The 17,113-nt window shown below is 41.1% G+C and overlaps 1 protein-coding gene across 5 annotated transcripts in view; it reads left to right on the top strand.

Moving 5' to 3' along the window:
* Positions 1-17,113, top strand: part of fmnl2a (formin-like 2a) — a 269,355-nt gene that overhangs the window by 223,841 nt on the left and 28,401 nt on the right. For all 5 annotated transcript variants that reach the window (XR_005944561.1, XM_041200688.1, XM_041200691.1 and 2 more), the window contains exons 11-17: positions 1,320-1,430; positions 3,204-3,353; positions 6,719-6,820; positions 12,224-12,524; positions 13,030-13,212; positions 16,267-16,391; positions 16,540-16,742. Coding sequence is in view for 4 of the 5 variants with exons in the window: in XM_041200688.1 (XP_041056622.1) it covers positions 1,320-1,430; positions 3,204-3,353; positions 6,719-6,820; positions 12,224-12,524; positions 13,030-13,212; positions 16,267-16,391; positions 16,540-16,742 (1,175 nt within the window). In the remaining variant the exon portion in view is untranslated. The remainder of the gene's footprint in view (positions 1-1,319; positions 1,431-3,203; positions 3,354-6,718; positions 6,821-12,223; positions 12,525-13,029; positions 13,213-16,266; positions 16,392-16,539; positions 16,743-17,113) is intronic.

The raw sequence follows: 17,113 nt of genomic DNA, 5'->3' as shown, positions 1-17,113 counted from the left end.
TGCCTCTCTTTGATCTCAGTGATCAGAGCTGGACATGTTACTCATAGTGATTGCTAGAACCCCAGATCTTTCAACTTATAAGCCCAGGACTGTAATTTGGGGCAGAAATTTTCCCTTGTCGGGCGGGTGTGCTCCCGATCCGAAAAGGAGCGAAATAGTGCGCAATGACGTCATCGTGCCCTCTCACGATCTTTCGGTCAGCGGGCGCGCCTGCTGACAATTAAGAGGCCTATTAAGGCCATTAAGTAATTAATGAAGTTGGATTTTTCACTGCCTGCTCAATCGTTCGGTTGGTGAACAGGTGCATAGACCAGGCGGCCTTCGCATTTTTAACGAAACCTCATTCACGGATGGGATGAGGTTTCCAACATTTACTACAGAAGCAATAAAACATTTTCAACATCCTTTTTTTACATATTCCTGTTCATGCGACAGAATTACATGTGGGGACATGTTTATCTCACATGTAAAGTCTTTAGTTTTCAGATTAAAAATCTTCAGCTCCCTGAGGCAGCTCTGTGCTTCAGGGAGCTTTCAATGAGCACACCACCGCAGATGTGCACACTTCAGCACTCGCGCTCCTCCCCCTCCTCTCCAGCAGCGCTGAGGTTATCAGCTTGTGTTTCACATTTGCGGGCCCTTAATTGGCCAGCCAGCATGAAATCATAGTCGGGCTTGCCCGCTGCGCCCACCCGACCCAAGGGAAAAATTCTGCCCTTGGTTATGGCTTCAGTCTTTTTGGTGACCTGGTGTAAGAAAAAGCAGTGCACCTGATGTACAGGATTTTACCTTGTTTGTTTCAACCGTTTATTCCTAAAGTTATTTTTTAAATTAAATCGTTCCGACCAAATACATCCTATTTGCCTGAATTTAACTGTCAACAGCTAATAACTTATCTATGTCAAAAGAATCCCAATAGGTTGAAATCATTCTAGGCTCTGTGGTAATATACTTTGCATTTGAAAGACTTTGTGGTTTTAATGTGTTAATGATATATTCCTGACGTTGATAAAATATTCAACAGGTTGTTTCAGAAAACGTAATTGCTCTTGAGATAATAGCCCTCAATTATCAGGCAATTGCCATTATCTGTTGGGGATTATTAAATGTATGCAAATGCAATTTACAATACAAAAACAAACCGACAAGTGCTTTAAACCACAATTGCATTATTTAGTAAAATTTGATGGCTTTCAATTCAAATTGAAACATCAATTGTTATAGGATGAAGGTATGCTTTTTATTTTTCCATCAGTGCTAGGTCTAAAGAATATAATTCCCTGATTATAATGTTTTTTTTAATCTCCCTTTGCTTCTAGGTGGCCTGTATGCAGTTTATTAACATTGTGGTCCATTCTGTAGAGGATATGAATTTCCGAGTGCATCTCCAATATGAGTTCACCAAACTAGGACTCGATGAATACCTGGATGTGGGTATTCTTTTACTTAGTAATCAATGCCGGTTATTTAACAACATTATTCCATTTTCTTATCCAGGATCTAAGTTTCTGTCACTGTAACTAAATTAGCAGTCTTTAGCAATATTTAAAAAAAATATTTGATTTAGAAGTTTTAGGATTATATTTCTTGTCTTGAGTTTTTTTTTTGCTGTTGCAGCAGATTTTGACTTCACCTGCAACACACACACACACACACACACACACACACACACACACACACACACACACAAGTCAATGTAATCGCCATTGGTCATGCCTTGGACAGCAGCTGGAACCTAGACCATTTTACCTTACTTCGGAAACTGTTAGCGGTATAATGGCATGAATATTTAAGATAACTCTTAATTCCAAAAATTCAGAAGAGAATAGAGGAAGATGTGGCAATAATTTAATTTAGGCAATAATGCCTAAAGAAATTATGTCATTTACAAGGGAACGATTTAAGAAGATGGAACTATGTCAAGACAACTGTTGTGAATTATTAATGTGTCCCATCCCAACTGTAACTTATGGTATCGCATTAATAACCTTAGTAAGAAGGTCTTGATCTAAAATTGTCTGAGACTTTGTATATGGTTGAAAAGGAATGAGTAAACAGTAACCATTTAGATTCCTTTGTTTTACTCGATTAAACAGGATATATCCTGTTTAGAACGAAAGTATTGTTGTTACTGCCTCAAATGCAGACATTTACATTCTATGCTCTTTTGTCCAGTGCTGCCGTTCAAACATTAATGCAACATGAGAATAGGTATTTCAAAGGAATCTCCCATTCCCTCCTAAATTATGTAGAATATACATTTCAGAATCAGGTTATTCAGCCCCATTGGCTCTTGCTGGTGTTTATGCTCTACGTGAGTCCCCTGTTTTCCCATCCTATGTCATATAATCCTATCAAAATATGTATTCCTTTCTCTCCTTCTCATGTGTTTATCTAGCTTCTCCTTAAATAGTACTATGCTACTCGCCACAACCAGGTCACTCTTAAGCCTTCTCATTTTTCTATAGAGAAGGGACCCAACTTGGTCAGCCTTTCCTGATAGGTATAACTTCTCCATTCTGGTATCGTCCTCGAAAATCTTTATTACACCTTCTCCAGTGCCCCTAATATCCATTTTATAACATGCTCACAGTACTCAAGTGTGGTCTAACCAAGGTTCTTTAACAAGTTTAACACAACCTCCTTGCCTTTTGATTTTATTCCTCTAGAAATTAGGCCTGGTGCTGTCTTCCTTTGCTTTTATGGTGTTATTGACCTGCGCCACTACTTTTAGTGATACGTATATATGCATCCCTAGATCCCTTTGCTTCTCTACTCCATTTAGACCTTTATTTTCCAAGATGTAAGTGGATTCTTTATTCTTCCTTCCGAAATGCACTACCTCACACTTACCTGATTAAAAGGAAAATACATCAGAAGCACTGGTATAGAAGGTGACATTGTCAGAGCAGACAAGCCAGAGACAGAAAAGCTGGGGGATTGGAATAGAGCCGTTAAAGAACTGTAGGAGTGATTAATACACAAAGCCTATTCTCTAATACTGTGTCCCACCCAAAAATATAAATTCAGTGCATACTAAAGCTGAGAAGAGAGAATAGTGCAGTTCACAAATCATACTAGCCACTTATTACATAACCTTATTCCAATAGCTTTTTTTTAAAGTGAACTTTAGACCTATATTTAAAAGTAGCTTGATATCTTGATATGAACTCTAATGTTGAGGAATTGTCTTTGTTTTTTAGAAACTAAAAAATACAGAGAGTGACAAACTGCAGGTGCAGATTCAGGCCTACTTGGACAACGTGTTTGATGTGGGTGCATTACTGGAAGATGCTGAAACCAAGAATGCTGCCTTGGAGAGGGTGGAAGAACTGGAAGAAAACATTTCTCATGTAATCATTGCTTTAAATTTTCAATGAGACCTGCAGTGCCCAGTTGATATGATTAAGAAACTACATTTAGTGATTAGCTACAACCACAAAATAATTAGTTAATTTCCTTGAAATACTGGGAAATAATTTCAGGATCAAATGGTTAAGACAGGTCAACATAAAAAGGATTAGGTCATTATTACTGGATAATAATGCAAAGATTTTGATTGGTGCAGAATGCCATTATAAGTAGACAGCTGTGACGTTGCAGCTGTGATAGATTGTGAGATTCTGCAGGACTTCAAAGAACATTTTGTAGTGCAGATTAGCTTGTCAGTGCTGTCGGATGTAGTTATGAGTTACAGTGTTCAGTGGACAATTTTTTAAAAAAAGCTGCACCTCTTATTTGGTGCATGAAAATAATCATAACCAGGCTGTGTCCGAACTGGCAGTGAAGTGATTTGAAACCTTAATTAACTGGTGATTTTCTGTTTGAGAGACTTTGTTGTACACAGTTGGCTACTGCGTTTGCTCACCTGACACCAGTGACTGCCATTTAAAAGTATTTTTTTTATTAATTCATGGGATGTGGGTGTCAATGGCAAGCCCAGCATTTTTTGTCCATTCCTATTTACCCTTGAGATGATGGTGGTGTGATGTCTTGAACTGCTACAATCCACATGGCGTAGATCCACCCACAGTACTGTTAGGGAGGGAGTTCCAGGATTTTGACCCAGTGACAGTGAGGAAACGGTGATAGTTCTAAATCAGGGTGGCTTGTGACTTGGAGAGAAACTTTGTAGCGACCAATAACTTTTAAAAAAAAAAATGATTTTCCCAGTGACTATTGCAAAGAATCACATAACAAATTGTCACATTTTAAGACTTTTACTGTGAAAAGCATATCTACGTTGACTAAACATTACTTAGCAGGCAATTAATACAGTAAGCTACAGAAAAAGTATTCCCCAATAATATCTTAACACGACCAAAAACCTCATACCATGTTTGTGCCTTACACCACACTCTCAGCAGAAATGTAGTCTTGTGTTTAAAGTCCCAATCTCCTCCTGGCTTTAACAGGGTCTCTCCTCTCTGCCTCACCAGGGTGAACCTTTTAAGCAGAGTCCCTTCACAATTTTCTGAGCATAATTGAATGGACTTCTAGCTGCAAGGTACCCTCAGGTGACTCCTTAGTGTTTAACTCTCCACAGGATTTGTTTTGTCGAAACCGGAATCCATTCTCACCAGCACTGTGCTTGGTGGATAACCCAAAAACAGTCCTTTTCTTCTGGGTATAGTTGTGGGTTTTCTATCTCCCTGCCTGAGTGTCTGTAGCCTGGATTTTCTTCCTTGAGGTGGGTAAGGGGAGTCAGCAAAAGTCCTGGCTCAGCCTGTCCACCTCGGAAGAAAGTGCCTGCCAAGGTGGGATCTTTATTGCTGGGGGCCAGGTGTCAATCAAACATTTCTTGTTCTGGGGAGGAGGTGTTCTGTAGTTCTAATAGATGTCTGGGCTTTTAGCCAAGTGTACATAATGAGGCTTGACTGAGAGCCCAGAAGTCTATTAGACTAACAGAACACCTGCACCCCAGTGGAAATATTGTTTGATTGACAGCTCGGATGCTCTGATTTCTGTGGTCAATTTCACTATGTTTGTTAATATAACTTAATTGGTTTTAAGTGTTTGTGGTTTTTGAAACTTCAAAGGGTCTGGATGATTGACACTTTAATTAGCTTACTGTCCAGATTCCTTTTTGTAAAGGAGAAATTTATTAATGGATTACATTTCTTTCAAAGCTTTCTTTTTGACATCCCATTATACACTATGCTTACATTGGTTCTAGGAAGTGTGCAGTGGGTCAATAGGCATATTAGTGCCAAGGCTTGCCATAGGGGGCATAAGGGGCCTGAGGGAGTGGGTGGAAGTGCAGAGTTTGGTAGAGGGGATATGAGAGGCCTGAAAGGATGGTTGGAAGGGCAGAGCTTAGCATAGGGGGCATGAAGGGCCTGGGGGAACGGGTAGAAGTGCAGAACTTGGTAGCGGGGGTATGAGGGGCCTGAAGGGATGGTTGGAAGGGCAGAGCTTAGCATAGGGAGCATGAGGGGACATAGAACGTGGGTGGAGTGCATAACTTGGAATAAGGGGGCATGAGGAGGACCTTTTGAACTTATTTTTTAGAAGCTCCTCTCATGCACACTGGGGTTCATTACTCCCCAAGGGGCTGTGAACCATGACTCTTAAAAGCCTGGCCCAACTCCATAAAAATTGGGGAGGAGTAGGAGATACCTTTTGTTGCAATGGAGCTGGGCAGGTTAGGATTGCCGGATGCAGGCTTCTGGCAGGAAGCAGCCCGTACCCTTTAAAGGCAGTCCCAAAAATATCTCAGCCTGGGAATAGGGTTGGGAATCCCAGAATCAGGACCCACCTTCCATTTTTAAGGGGCTTTCAAGTCAACTCGAAGCGGTGAAAATCCAGGCCTGCAGTAAGACCAGTCGTCGTCTCCTTTTTATCTAGGAGTTAAAATTTGCATTCACATTTGATTTGCGTTTCTGTCTCCATAATAAGCAGGTCACATGGGCTTGTAACCAGGGAGATTTTGTAGGTGGCCACATACTCCTCTCAAAATTACTCCATTTTACCTTGAATTGGAAAGTTTAAAACATAACCATTTTATGAAGCCCAGTGTTTGGAACAACCTACAGGCGGTGGTGTTCCCATGCACTTGTTGCCCTTGTCCTTTTAGGTGCTGGAAGTCATGGGTTGGGATGTGCTGTTGAAGAAGCCTTGGCGAGTTCCTGTAGTGCATCTTGTAGATGGTACACATTGCAGCCACTCTGCTCTGGCATTGCAGGGACTGAATGTTTTAAGGTGTTAAGTGAGATGACAATCAAGCAGGCTGCTTTGCCCTGGATGGTGTTGAGCTTCTTGAATGTTGTTGAAGTTGCACTCGTCCATGCAAGTGGAGAGTATTTAATCACACTTCTGGCTTGTGCCTTATAGATGGCGGACAGGCTTTAGGGAATCAGGAGGTGAGTCACTGTCTGTAGAATTCCCAACTTCTGAACTGTTCTTGTAGCCACTGTATTTGTATGGACGGTCCAGCTAAATTTCTGGTCAGTGGTGAACCCAGGATGTTGACGGTGTAGGTTTTAATGAATGTAATGGCATTGAGTGTCAAGAGGAGGTGGTTAGATTCTCACTTGTTGGCGATGCTCATTATTTGAGGAGTTACAAATGGAATTGACCATGGTGTTCTGTATAGTTAAGCTTTCCATTGACCAGAGTAATTGATCTATCAGGAAAGCAGGCTAAATTTTAATTTTGTTGGACCGGGTATTGATGAGCACTAAACAAGAACTAAAATATGTCAAACTTCTAATTTCAGTTGTCAGAAAAGTTGCAAGACACCGAAAATGAAGCTATGGAAAAAATTGTGGAACTGGAAAAGCAACTAATGCAAAGAAGCAAAGAACTGGAAGTTATAAGAGTAAGTTTATAAAGACTTTTTTGCTGCTGTGAGACATGATGGGTCTGAAATTAGTCTTTGGTAGTCGCGTTAATCATTAGCGCATTTTATGGGAAAGAAAAACAGGTTGTCAATTCATTAAAAAGCCTGTTTTTTTTGCTATTGCATAAACTAAATTTATTACTATTTAGCTAAAGTATGATCTTGATCAGCTATTTAATGTTCCAAACTGGGTTCAGGATATAATCCACACCTTGTCAAATGCATCCTCCAATTTTCCAAGAGCAACAGTGCACTAAATCTACATTAAATATAAAAATGATGTTTACATTTATAATATAGACAGTATTGCATGTTTATTTCCAATTTTACATAGTTTTACACAAGTTTATTTCCCATGTGCGGAAATCTCTTAGAGTCTTGGGGCAAAATTTAATATTCACAAAAGGGTCTTGCCCATCAGGCACTTAAGTGGCCAGTGTTGGATGCCCCTCAGGATTTAGGACACTGTGGGGCGGAAATCCCGCTCCCCAAGAGCCATTGGTCAATTAGAGGCCAGCAGTTCTACATTCTTGGGGAGGTGGATGCTGCTGCTCACGCATCCACCAGAGGCCTAGAATTGACAAGAGACCCAGGCCACAGTTAAATGTGGGTGGGATGGGGTTGCTGGCTAGGCAGGGGTTGAAAGAAAGGGCAGTAGAGTGGCTCTTAGTGGAACCCCCTTTCTGATGCCAGACCCCTCAGTCAGGCACTGATGCTTTTGAATAAAAAGCCCACTCAGAAGCCCATGGGTTTGCTTTCCTGGTTCCCCGTATGGCAACTTCCCGTGAATACCAGTGGCGGAAAGATGAGTCCCTTAAGTGGACATTAATTGCCCACTTAAAGGTCTCAGTTAACATCTGAGCAGGAAGACTGTCTACAAGCTTTCCTGTCCCTGACTTAAGCGGGCACCCTGTGTCCTCCTGCCTAATCAAATACCTCTCCCCTGCCTCCAAACCCTCAGTCAAGGGACATTAAATTCTGTCCAAGGAATCATTACAGCACAGAAGGCCATTCAACCCATCAAGTCCATGCTGGCTCTCTGTAGAGCAATCCAATCAGCCCCGTTCCCCCGCCCTATCCCCATGGTCTTGCAAGGTTCTTTCCCTCAAGTGCCCTTCCGATTTCCTTTTGGAATCATCCATTACCTCCTCTTCCACCATTTTTGTAGGCAGCGGGCGGAATCGTCCATGCCCGCTGGCGTCGGGCATGCTCGGCATCGTGAACGGACAAAATGGCGAGTAGGCCAAAAAACTGTTTCACGACGTCGTGAAACCAGTTTGCAATCATCCGCTCAGCCCATCAATGGCAGGCTGCGTTTCCTGCCATCGGACATTGGGAACCTCATCGTAGTACATCTGTATATCATTGTAAGGCTAGCCTGCCAGACTCATCCCCCCTACGCTGGATCGTTAGTCACGCTGACGTGTTTCACAACTGCATGTAAGTGACATGCACTTCACTTGGGACTTCCAGGTTTGCTTGCCAATATTGCTTTGGACAACATTGACAGTCAAGTGCCAGGCTTTGCAGACAGCACCACAACACTTTTATGGGGGTTCACAAGCAGGTCTCTACCTACCAGACCAGCCCAAAGGTGAGGTTGGCTTTGTACGGCTGCAGGGCTAGGGCTTGCTGGGGGAAGGGGAAGAAATGGCCTCAGGCAAGGGAAGAGACTGCAGGGTGGGGGTTGCACTGAGTAAGGGGAGAACCCCAGGATGTGTGGGGGCACAAGTTGACCTGTGCAAGTGGCCTCAAGACGTTGAGGGCTGAGGAGGTATTCTCCAGAGGAGATGGGGCCAGATGGAGATGTGAGGGTGTGTGTGAGAATGGGTGATGATGTCCCTTGAGATGCTAGTGAATGTGTGATGGCCTTGTGAGTGTGTGAGTTTAGAGTGATGAGATGGTCGCCTTACCCTGGCTGCATGGATGAGATCACTTATCCTCTTTCTGCACTGGATGGCCAACCTATTCTGTACAGCATTGGCACTGACCACCTCTGTCATTGCCTTCCAAGCTGGAGCGGTAATGTTGCTGCCCCTCCTGTGGCCAGAGCAGGGGTAGAGGACATCATGGTGAGCCTCTACAGCGTCCAAAAGATGCTTGAGGGGCGCGTCACTAAACTGGGGGGCTGCAGTCTTCTTGCCTTTCGGGGCCATGTCTTATTTGCAGCAGTCCTGGGTTGGAAGCACTGAGAAGTGTGCGCGCAGCTGTACTTTAAAAATGGCCCCCGGAGTGATGAAGCAGTGAGGTGATGGCATGGTGGGCAAATTGGAGCCTACCTGCCATGGAAACAGTGTTTCCTGGGAATGCATAATTAATGCGGTCGGGACAAAATGGTGTGAGAAGCCACCATTGTGGCTGGCGGGTAAAACGCCATTTTACCAGCCCGCTACCACTCTTAGTGCAAATCTGGGACATTTCTGCCCCGCGAATTTGATTTCATTATCACTCGCTGCGTTTAAGAAAAAATGTTCTTTCTCACATTCTCCTTGCATCTCTTGTCCAAAACTTTAAATCTGTGCCTCTAATCATGGGAGACCAACAAGTGCAGGTTTTTTTTTCTGTCACAATTGGAAGGAAAAACATACAAAGAAATGGAGGTTTTCAAAATACCAGAACCAGGATATTTGCAGCCTGTTTAACCAACTTCTGTCTGCTATACAGCTTATATGGCTATATACAAGAGAAATTTGCTTTATGCATAAGAAAACGAATTGTACTTCTCGCATGAATTTCCTGTCCTTCACACTTACATGTATTGCCTTCAAACAACTATAATGAGGGAGTCTAGGTAGCATTAAACTCACCAGTACTTCCTTCGATCAGTGGCCTTAATCATACATTGTGAAGAACATAACATAACACTCCTGTAGTTATCATTGTGCATTGTTTGACTTATTGTGAGTAATGTTTAAATATATATTGACCTGGGGGCTAAAATTTCCAAGTAATTTAAAATTGTCTCTGACCTCAGGGTTTGGTTATTTAGAGTTGTGATCTTAAAAGGCCTGATTAGCAACTGAATATGATGGCAATACTCTGTATCTGTAATTACTTGCAAGCCCTATTTCTGTAGATCTGCTAATCCATAACTGCTCGCTCTTTCATTCCCATGCCTATTCCTTTAACTGAGCTTCCAATCCCATACCAGACATTCGCTATTTCCACCTCTAACTTTGCATAGTTCTGCCCCGCCTCAGCTCATGTGCTGCTGAAACCCCTGTTCATGCCTTTGTTACCTTGAGACTTAACTATTCCAATCTGTCCAGTCTCCCATTTTCTACCATCCATATATTTGAGGTCATCCAAAATTCTGCCTGTGTCCTAACTGGCATCACGTTCTGTTCATCCATCACCCCTGTGCTCACTGACTTACATTGGCTCCTGTTTAACTAATGCTCCAATGTTAAAATTTTCATCTTTGTTTTCACAGCCATCGAGGCCTCACCTGTGTCTGTAATGTCCTCCAGCCCTCCAAGATATCTATGCTCTTCAATTCTGGCCTCTTGTTGAACATTCCCGATTTTAATCCCTGTACTATTGGTAGCTGTGCCTTCAGCTGCTAAGGCCATAAGCTCTGGGATTCCCTTTCTAAATCTCTCTGCTTCTGTATGCCTCTCTCCTCCTCAAAACCCACCTCTTTGGCCAAACTTTTGGTCATCTGCCTTAATGTCTCCTTATATGGCTCAGAATCAAATTATCTTTGATAATGCTTCCTGTGAAGCATCTTGAGAAGCTTTACCATATTAAAGCCGCTATGTAAATACAAGTTGTGGGATGAATTATTCTTAGAAGTGCCATCTATTGAATAAAGCATTAGATTGAGGCCTCATCTACCCTTTCAAATAGATATAAAAGATTCTTGTCACTTTTTGAAGAAGAGCACTATAGTTTTCCTTTTGGCCTGGCCAACATTTATCCATCAACCCGCATCATGAAAACAGATTATTTAATCATTTATCTCATTGCAATTTGTGGGACTTTGTGCACAAATTGACTGCTTTATTTTTCCACATTGCAAAAATAATCACACTTTATAAGTTCTTTATTAGATGTGAGTTGCTCTGAGGCATCCTAAGTTTGTGGGAGATGTATAATTGCAAGATCTTTCTATCTAAGCATAACATTGCTGTACTTTGAAGAGTAATTCCTGAGTGTGAACCAGTACTTAACTCAATTCCAAAAAGCTTGAATTATTGAGGTTGATTACAAGCCAGTGCAGCCTGAAGCAACAAAAAAAACTTGTGGCCTTGAGACTGATTACATATCAATATAACCTATATTCACAATAGCCTTTTTGTCAGTTATTAACATCAGTTATGTGCCGATGCTATAGTCCACAGAAGGCTTGTGACCTAAGCTGATTTCCTGAACTTCAGTTAAACTTTAATTTATGACAGCCTGAAGAAACCAAAAGAGTGCAAGTGTGACCTGAACCTGACCCTTTACAAACTTGCTGCAGCAAACTAGAACATAGTGAAGCTTATGCTGCAATTGCCTTGCATTTCAAATGTGTGTCAAGAATGGGAAATCAGGTGGAAATGTTATGAATGATTCATGATTTGAGTTGGAACATTTTTAAGATCCTGAGGAGCCTTGACAGGGTGAATGTGGGGACAATCTAGAACAAGGGGGTGATTGTTTAAAAATAAGGGGTCACCCATATAAGACAGAAGGATTTTTTTTTTCTCTGAGTGTAGTGAGTCTTTGGAATTCCCTTCCTCTAAAGGCAGTGGAAGCAGAGTCTTTGAATATTTTGTAGGCAGAGGTGGATAGATTCTTGATAAACAAGAGGGTGAAAGGTTATCGGGGGGTTACAATCAGATTGGGCATGATTTTATTGAATAACGGAGCAGGCTTGAAGGGCCAAGTGGCCTACTCCTGTTCCTAATTATTATGTTTGTGCTTATGTTCATATTTGGCTACATTTGAATTATCATTTTGTTTTTTGAAGGTATTTACTTTGCATTATTTTAGATGTTTTTCCCGCCTTTTATCTTGATTTTCCCCAGACCATATAATGACTTGCTTCAGGGTTTCTGCAAATGCTCCTTAGGTATTTGCAAGACGTCTTTTCCCTCTGATCTTCAATCATTGTGGATTAGTTTTTAACCTCTGTGGGAATTCTTATAGCATCTTGGCAAGTTCTTATCCTGCCCCACTATTTTAATATAGAATTTGAAGATGTCCCAAATACTAAGAGTTGGCGGAAAATTTCAGTTTTCTTTGTAGTAATATATGGAGGTAAGTGTGCAGAAAGAGTTTGGACACGGTTTAAAAAAGATGCAAGTAAGCGCAAATCTCAATTTTACTTTACTGGGAGTGATTTAGAGAGTAATATTTTATCTCGGGTGATTTTTTTTTCCCCTTCTCCCTTCCCAGGAGGTTTACAAAGATACCAACACCCAGGTTCATACGCTGCGGAGAATGATCAAAGAGAAGGAGGAGACCATACAAAGACATAATCATCTAGAGAAAAAGATTCATGAATTAGAGAAGCAGGGATCTATTAAAGTCCAGAAGAAAGGAGATGGTGACATTGCCATTCTACCAGTTGTGTCTTCCACGGCACTGTCCCCAAGTGCGGAGCATTTACCTAGCATTTGTAGTGGGCCACCGCTTGAAGCATCAGGAATAGCAATGCCACCCCTTCCCCCACCTCCTCCATGCCTGTCGGGTGCAGGTAAGGCATTATTGAGATTGACTTCTGAATTATTTGCAGAATATGTCATTGGGGATTAAACATGTTACAATTCCATGGCCCTGGCTGGCATGGCAATAACTATGTTGCTATTTTAGTGGAAAAATATCATCTTAAATTGTAAAAGTTTAAATCTGAGTTTCTCTTGTATGGGTGTGACCCTGGAAAAGTATATTAGTAGCAGTAAAGATGATTGGAAAGTCTATACAAATACAATGAAGGATAATAGTATTCTATCTAAACCACCTCTCACCCACTAGTAAGATTTTTCCCCCCAGTATTAAGTTGAGGTTTTCTGCTGTAATTTGGGACATTTAAAACAAATTTAACATGAATTTTGTGTTTACATATGTAGGTAGCTTTGTCTGAAATCCAACAACCATTTAACCTCCATCCCTTGAGAAAAGAAAATGTTTGCCGGACTGACAGTAGCGTTTGTGCCTTGTCAGAAAGCTAAACATGACTTTTGTTTTTGTGTCTTTGGCAGTGCCAAATGGGCCAGTGTCTGTCCAGTCGTCATCGCCACTTCCCCCTCCACCACCACCACCGCCGCCTCCAAGTTCAGAAGCTCCGCCTGCTCCTCCACCGCCGCCACCGCCACCGCCACCGCCAGCAGCTCCTCCATTGCCTGGGACAGCCCCAACTCTCATTTTTAACCCTGGCTTAGCAGGTAACATTATGGGATACAGTTGCAAAGTCTTTCACAGATACCTGGGTTTATGGGTGACAAGACACTAATCGTTATTTTGAGTTCAGGAAATATGGCTAATATACTTTGGGTATAACGTATTGGTTTATTAGGAAATAAAAAGGAATACTAGCAATATTGGAGGTTTGACTACTGGTTTGAGACAACACCGTGACAGTAAATTGTACAAAGTTGCATACTATCTATTCTAAACTGGGCAGCAAAAATAGGGGAGGGAAGGGTGGGGGGCATGGTGTGTGTTCTCTATGCTAAACTGGGCAGCAAAAATGGGTGTGTGTGTAACTTCATTTGTGACTTGGGGAGGGTGTGGAGGTTGTTGATTGTTTGGGCTTAGTAGTAGAGGTAGGAGAGCCCAGCAACCAGGAGTGAGGGAAGAAGGAAAGGCAGGTGAGGGGTAGGGTTGGGCCAGGGATTATCTAGTCATGCTTGAGATTGAAGTTTGGAGAGTGTTTGCAGGAACACTCAGGGACAGTGGGAGGATGAGGTCGGTTGATTGCAGCCGTGAAGGGAGGCCAAAGGTTTGCTTGAGGGACTAGTGGATCACTTCTCCTGGTTCACAGGGAGTGCTCTTAGAAGCACATACCTTCTGCAACCTGCTACTCCTGACTCCATTTCATTGTTCAATCTCCTGAGTGTTGGATTGGGGATGCATTCCTTAATACCCCCCACCAACCCTCTGATCAATCGCGGGGATTTAATATGGATCCCTATAAGTCAGCTAGGTGAATAAGATAACTTACAGAAACGGGAAAGTTCCAGAAAGGTATTTTGCATTCACTCCATATCACAATCCTAATGTCGGGTTGTCTGTGACAGCAGATGGGGTCTGAAGACTTAGCAGAAAACAGAAATGCTTCTCCATGTGGAGCGAGTGAGAGAAAACTGGAATGCAGTTCATTCTCGATTTCTCATCACCTCTTAGGAGGTTAAAGAGAATGGCATTCAGTCCTCTGAGCCTGGAAATGATTGGTATTTTAAGAATTAAACAGTGGAGGGAAGGAGGAAAAATAATGGGACTGGGAAGTGGGGAGAATGTGGTGAAAGAGGAAAGCTTCCAGTGTAATCTCCTTTACTAAGGATGGTTCCTATGTTCTGTGATTGAAGGAGAAAAGGGAATGAAGAAATAAAAACAGAAAAGAGAGAGAAACAGTGGCAGAAATGACAGAAATTTAGTGCTGTAACTAAGAATGATCAAGTAATTAAAAATAACATCCAACAATGCTTTTGGATTTAAAAAGATAAATCTTATTTTACTTTCTTGTTGGAATTGCATAATATGGTGGTCTCATTATGACTAGATATAAAACCAATGGCATATACATTGGATTAGTGAGGCTGCATCAATCACGTGATGTGGCTCTGCACAGTAATTGGCTTATGGTAACAATAATAACCTCTTGGCAAATTTAAAATTGTAGGAAGATAAGGTTGGACAATAAATGTCATGACAAATCTATGGAATTTGTGAAAGTTGCAAAGTTATTGTGGTTCATTTAGATTGAGTTCTATTTGTGGCAAAATGATGCAATAAATTTCCTAAGTTACTTCCTCCAGTGAAAATGCTTGCCAATGATAAATGATTTCTGCTGTCTCTTGCTCACTATTTTATGACTTCTCTTCTGTTAATTCATCTTTCTTTATCTACCCTATCTGCTTCCATACAAGAGGGACCAATCAAGCTGTTCTGTAGGTTTCTTTATGCTCTATTGGTGCATCACACTGTATCTGTCTTTCAAGCAGTGATAAATGTTGTTAAGAATGGTTCTTTCAGTACATTTTATTTCACAAAAATAACACGCCAAGTAGTTTATCTTAGCATATTGGGACACTGTTTTTGTTTACCAGTTAACTTTGTCTACTTGAAATAAATGTTTATGATAAATTTTATAACTAGCCTCTTTTGCCTCCCATGGATTTAATATTTTTATTAAATATTCCAAGTGTTGGTCCAGTTGGATGAATCAGTCTATGTGATACAATTACACACTAAAAAAATACATCCAGGTTTGTTGCAATAATTTAGAACTGAGGTGAATCAGTTTGTGTACGTGAGGTAATGATCAGGGTAGGTGGCTGCGGCAGTCAAATTCTACATGGTGATCTCATTCACAGACTCAAAAACTTTAAGGTATTTGCTTTTTGTATATTGTGGATTGAACCCTGAAAATTCTAAATTGCACTGAAAGATACCATGTCTTGCAATATTTCTCTCGTTTGTCCTAGTTCTTGCATGTTACAAGTGTTTCATTGTGGTATTTTAATACAATTAGTATGTGTGTTCAATCTGAATGTGTCTACTCTTAATCGTGGAGTTAGATGCCATAAGTAGAGTCTGAGCACTGTACACCATCTTATTTAAATTTTAATTGTGAATTCAAATGACAGGAAATAATTATTCTTGCAATTGTGACATTCTGATTTTGAATAATGAATTGAATAGTTTGTTGATTTACAAATGGTTTTGATATTATCCCTGACTAGGCAATAACTCTGCACACTTACTGAGGCAGTTTGTCAGATCCGTGTAGTTCAATAATCCAGGAGAAGTTAAATATTTGGTGAATGCCGAAATTGGCCATGAAGGATATGGAATAATTTAGTTTGCTCTTAGAACTCTAAATCTGACTGACTGTCTGAAAAGAATTAATATTTAACCTGATTTGCCCTGTTACCTGTTAATACCCGGGTGGATTTCTTTCTGTGCCAGTGAAGAAAGCTGTAAAAACAAATTTGCTTTTGACTATACTACCTACATGTGTGCTCACTAATGAGGCTGCCAAAAATCCTATCATGATTAATGTGCAGTTTTTCTAAACTAAAGTAAAACAATTAATAATTTTTCCTGCTGTCATTTGGGTCACAGATTATGCATACTCTGTTAATTTGTAATTGCATGAGATCTGGCTTGTCATTACAGATCATAAGTGCAGTGAACGTTTGGACAAAATTGAATTGAGTATATTATGGATGGCTTAAATGATGAGGAACAATCTCTAAACCATTTTTTTTGTGCAGCTGTTAAGATCAAGAAACCTATCAAGACAAAATTCCGTATGCCAGTCTTTAACTGGGTGGCATTGAAGCCCAATCAGATCAATGGCACTGTCTTCAATGACATTGATGATGAGAGAATTCTAGAGGTATGCCTTCAGCGTAATATTGTTATATAAGGATAAAGATTAAATTGAGACTTTAGATATTTGAAATCATGTTCACTCATTTGTGTTTACACTGTTTTGAGTTCCTCAGCACTACACTTGGCTGTATGTACAAATTCTGATTTTTCAGGAACTGAATGTGGATGAGTTTGAAGAAATATTTAAAACAAAAGCCCAGGGACCAGCCATGGATATTGTTTCTAGTAGACAAAAGATCATCCAAAAGGGATCGAACAAAGTGACGCTGCTGGATCCCAATAGAGCCAAGAATCTTGCCATCACATTGCGGAAGGCTGGAAAAACCACTGATGAAATATGCAGGGCTATCCAGATGTGAGTAATTGAAGTCTCTTCAGCAAACACCATCCGTCTCAAACAGCATTTTTCAGCCTGTGTTGAGAGAAGAGGTTATTCTGTTTTGCCCCATTTTCACTTGTATGTTGAAAACGTAACAGACATTTAACCAAATTAGTAATTGTACAGTTTTGCCAAAAAGTCTATGGGCAGAATTTTATGATCCTTTGCTGGCAGGTTTGTGGGCGAGGGTCTGTAAAATTCCTTGGGTGGCCTTCCTGCCGCTCTCCGCCCTGCCTCCAACCTGTCTGCAATTTTACATGGGGTAGGTAAGCCTAAGGCTGCCTGTTGGTTCTTTCCCCAATTGAAGTCTTTAAGTGGCTGCTTCCTGCTGGCCTTCATTTTGAGGC

The sequence above is a fragment of the Carcharodon carcharias genome, chromosome 12 (genome assembly GCF_017639515.1).
Source record: "Carcharodon carcharias isolate sCarCar2 chromosome 12, sCarCar2.pri, whole genome shotgun sequence".
Lineage (NCBI taxonomy): Eukaryota > Metazoa > Chordata > Chondrichthyes > Lamniformes > Lamnidae > Carcharodon > Carcharodon carcharias.
The sequence above is the reverse complement of the archived record's forward strand: the minus strand, read 5'-3'. Positions and strand labels throughout refer to the sequence as shown.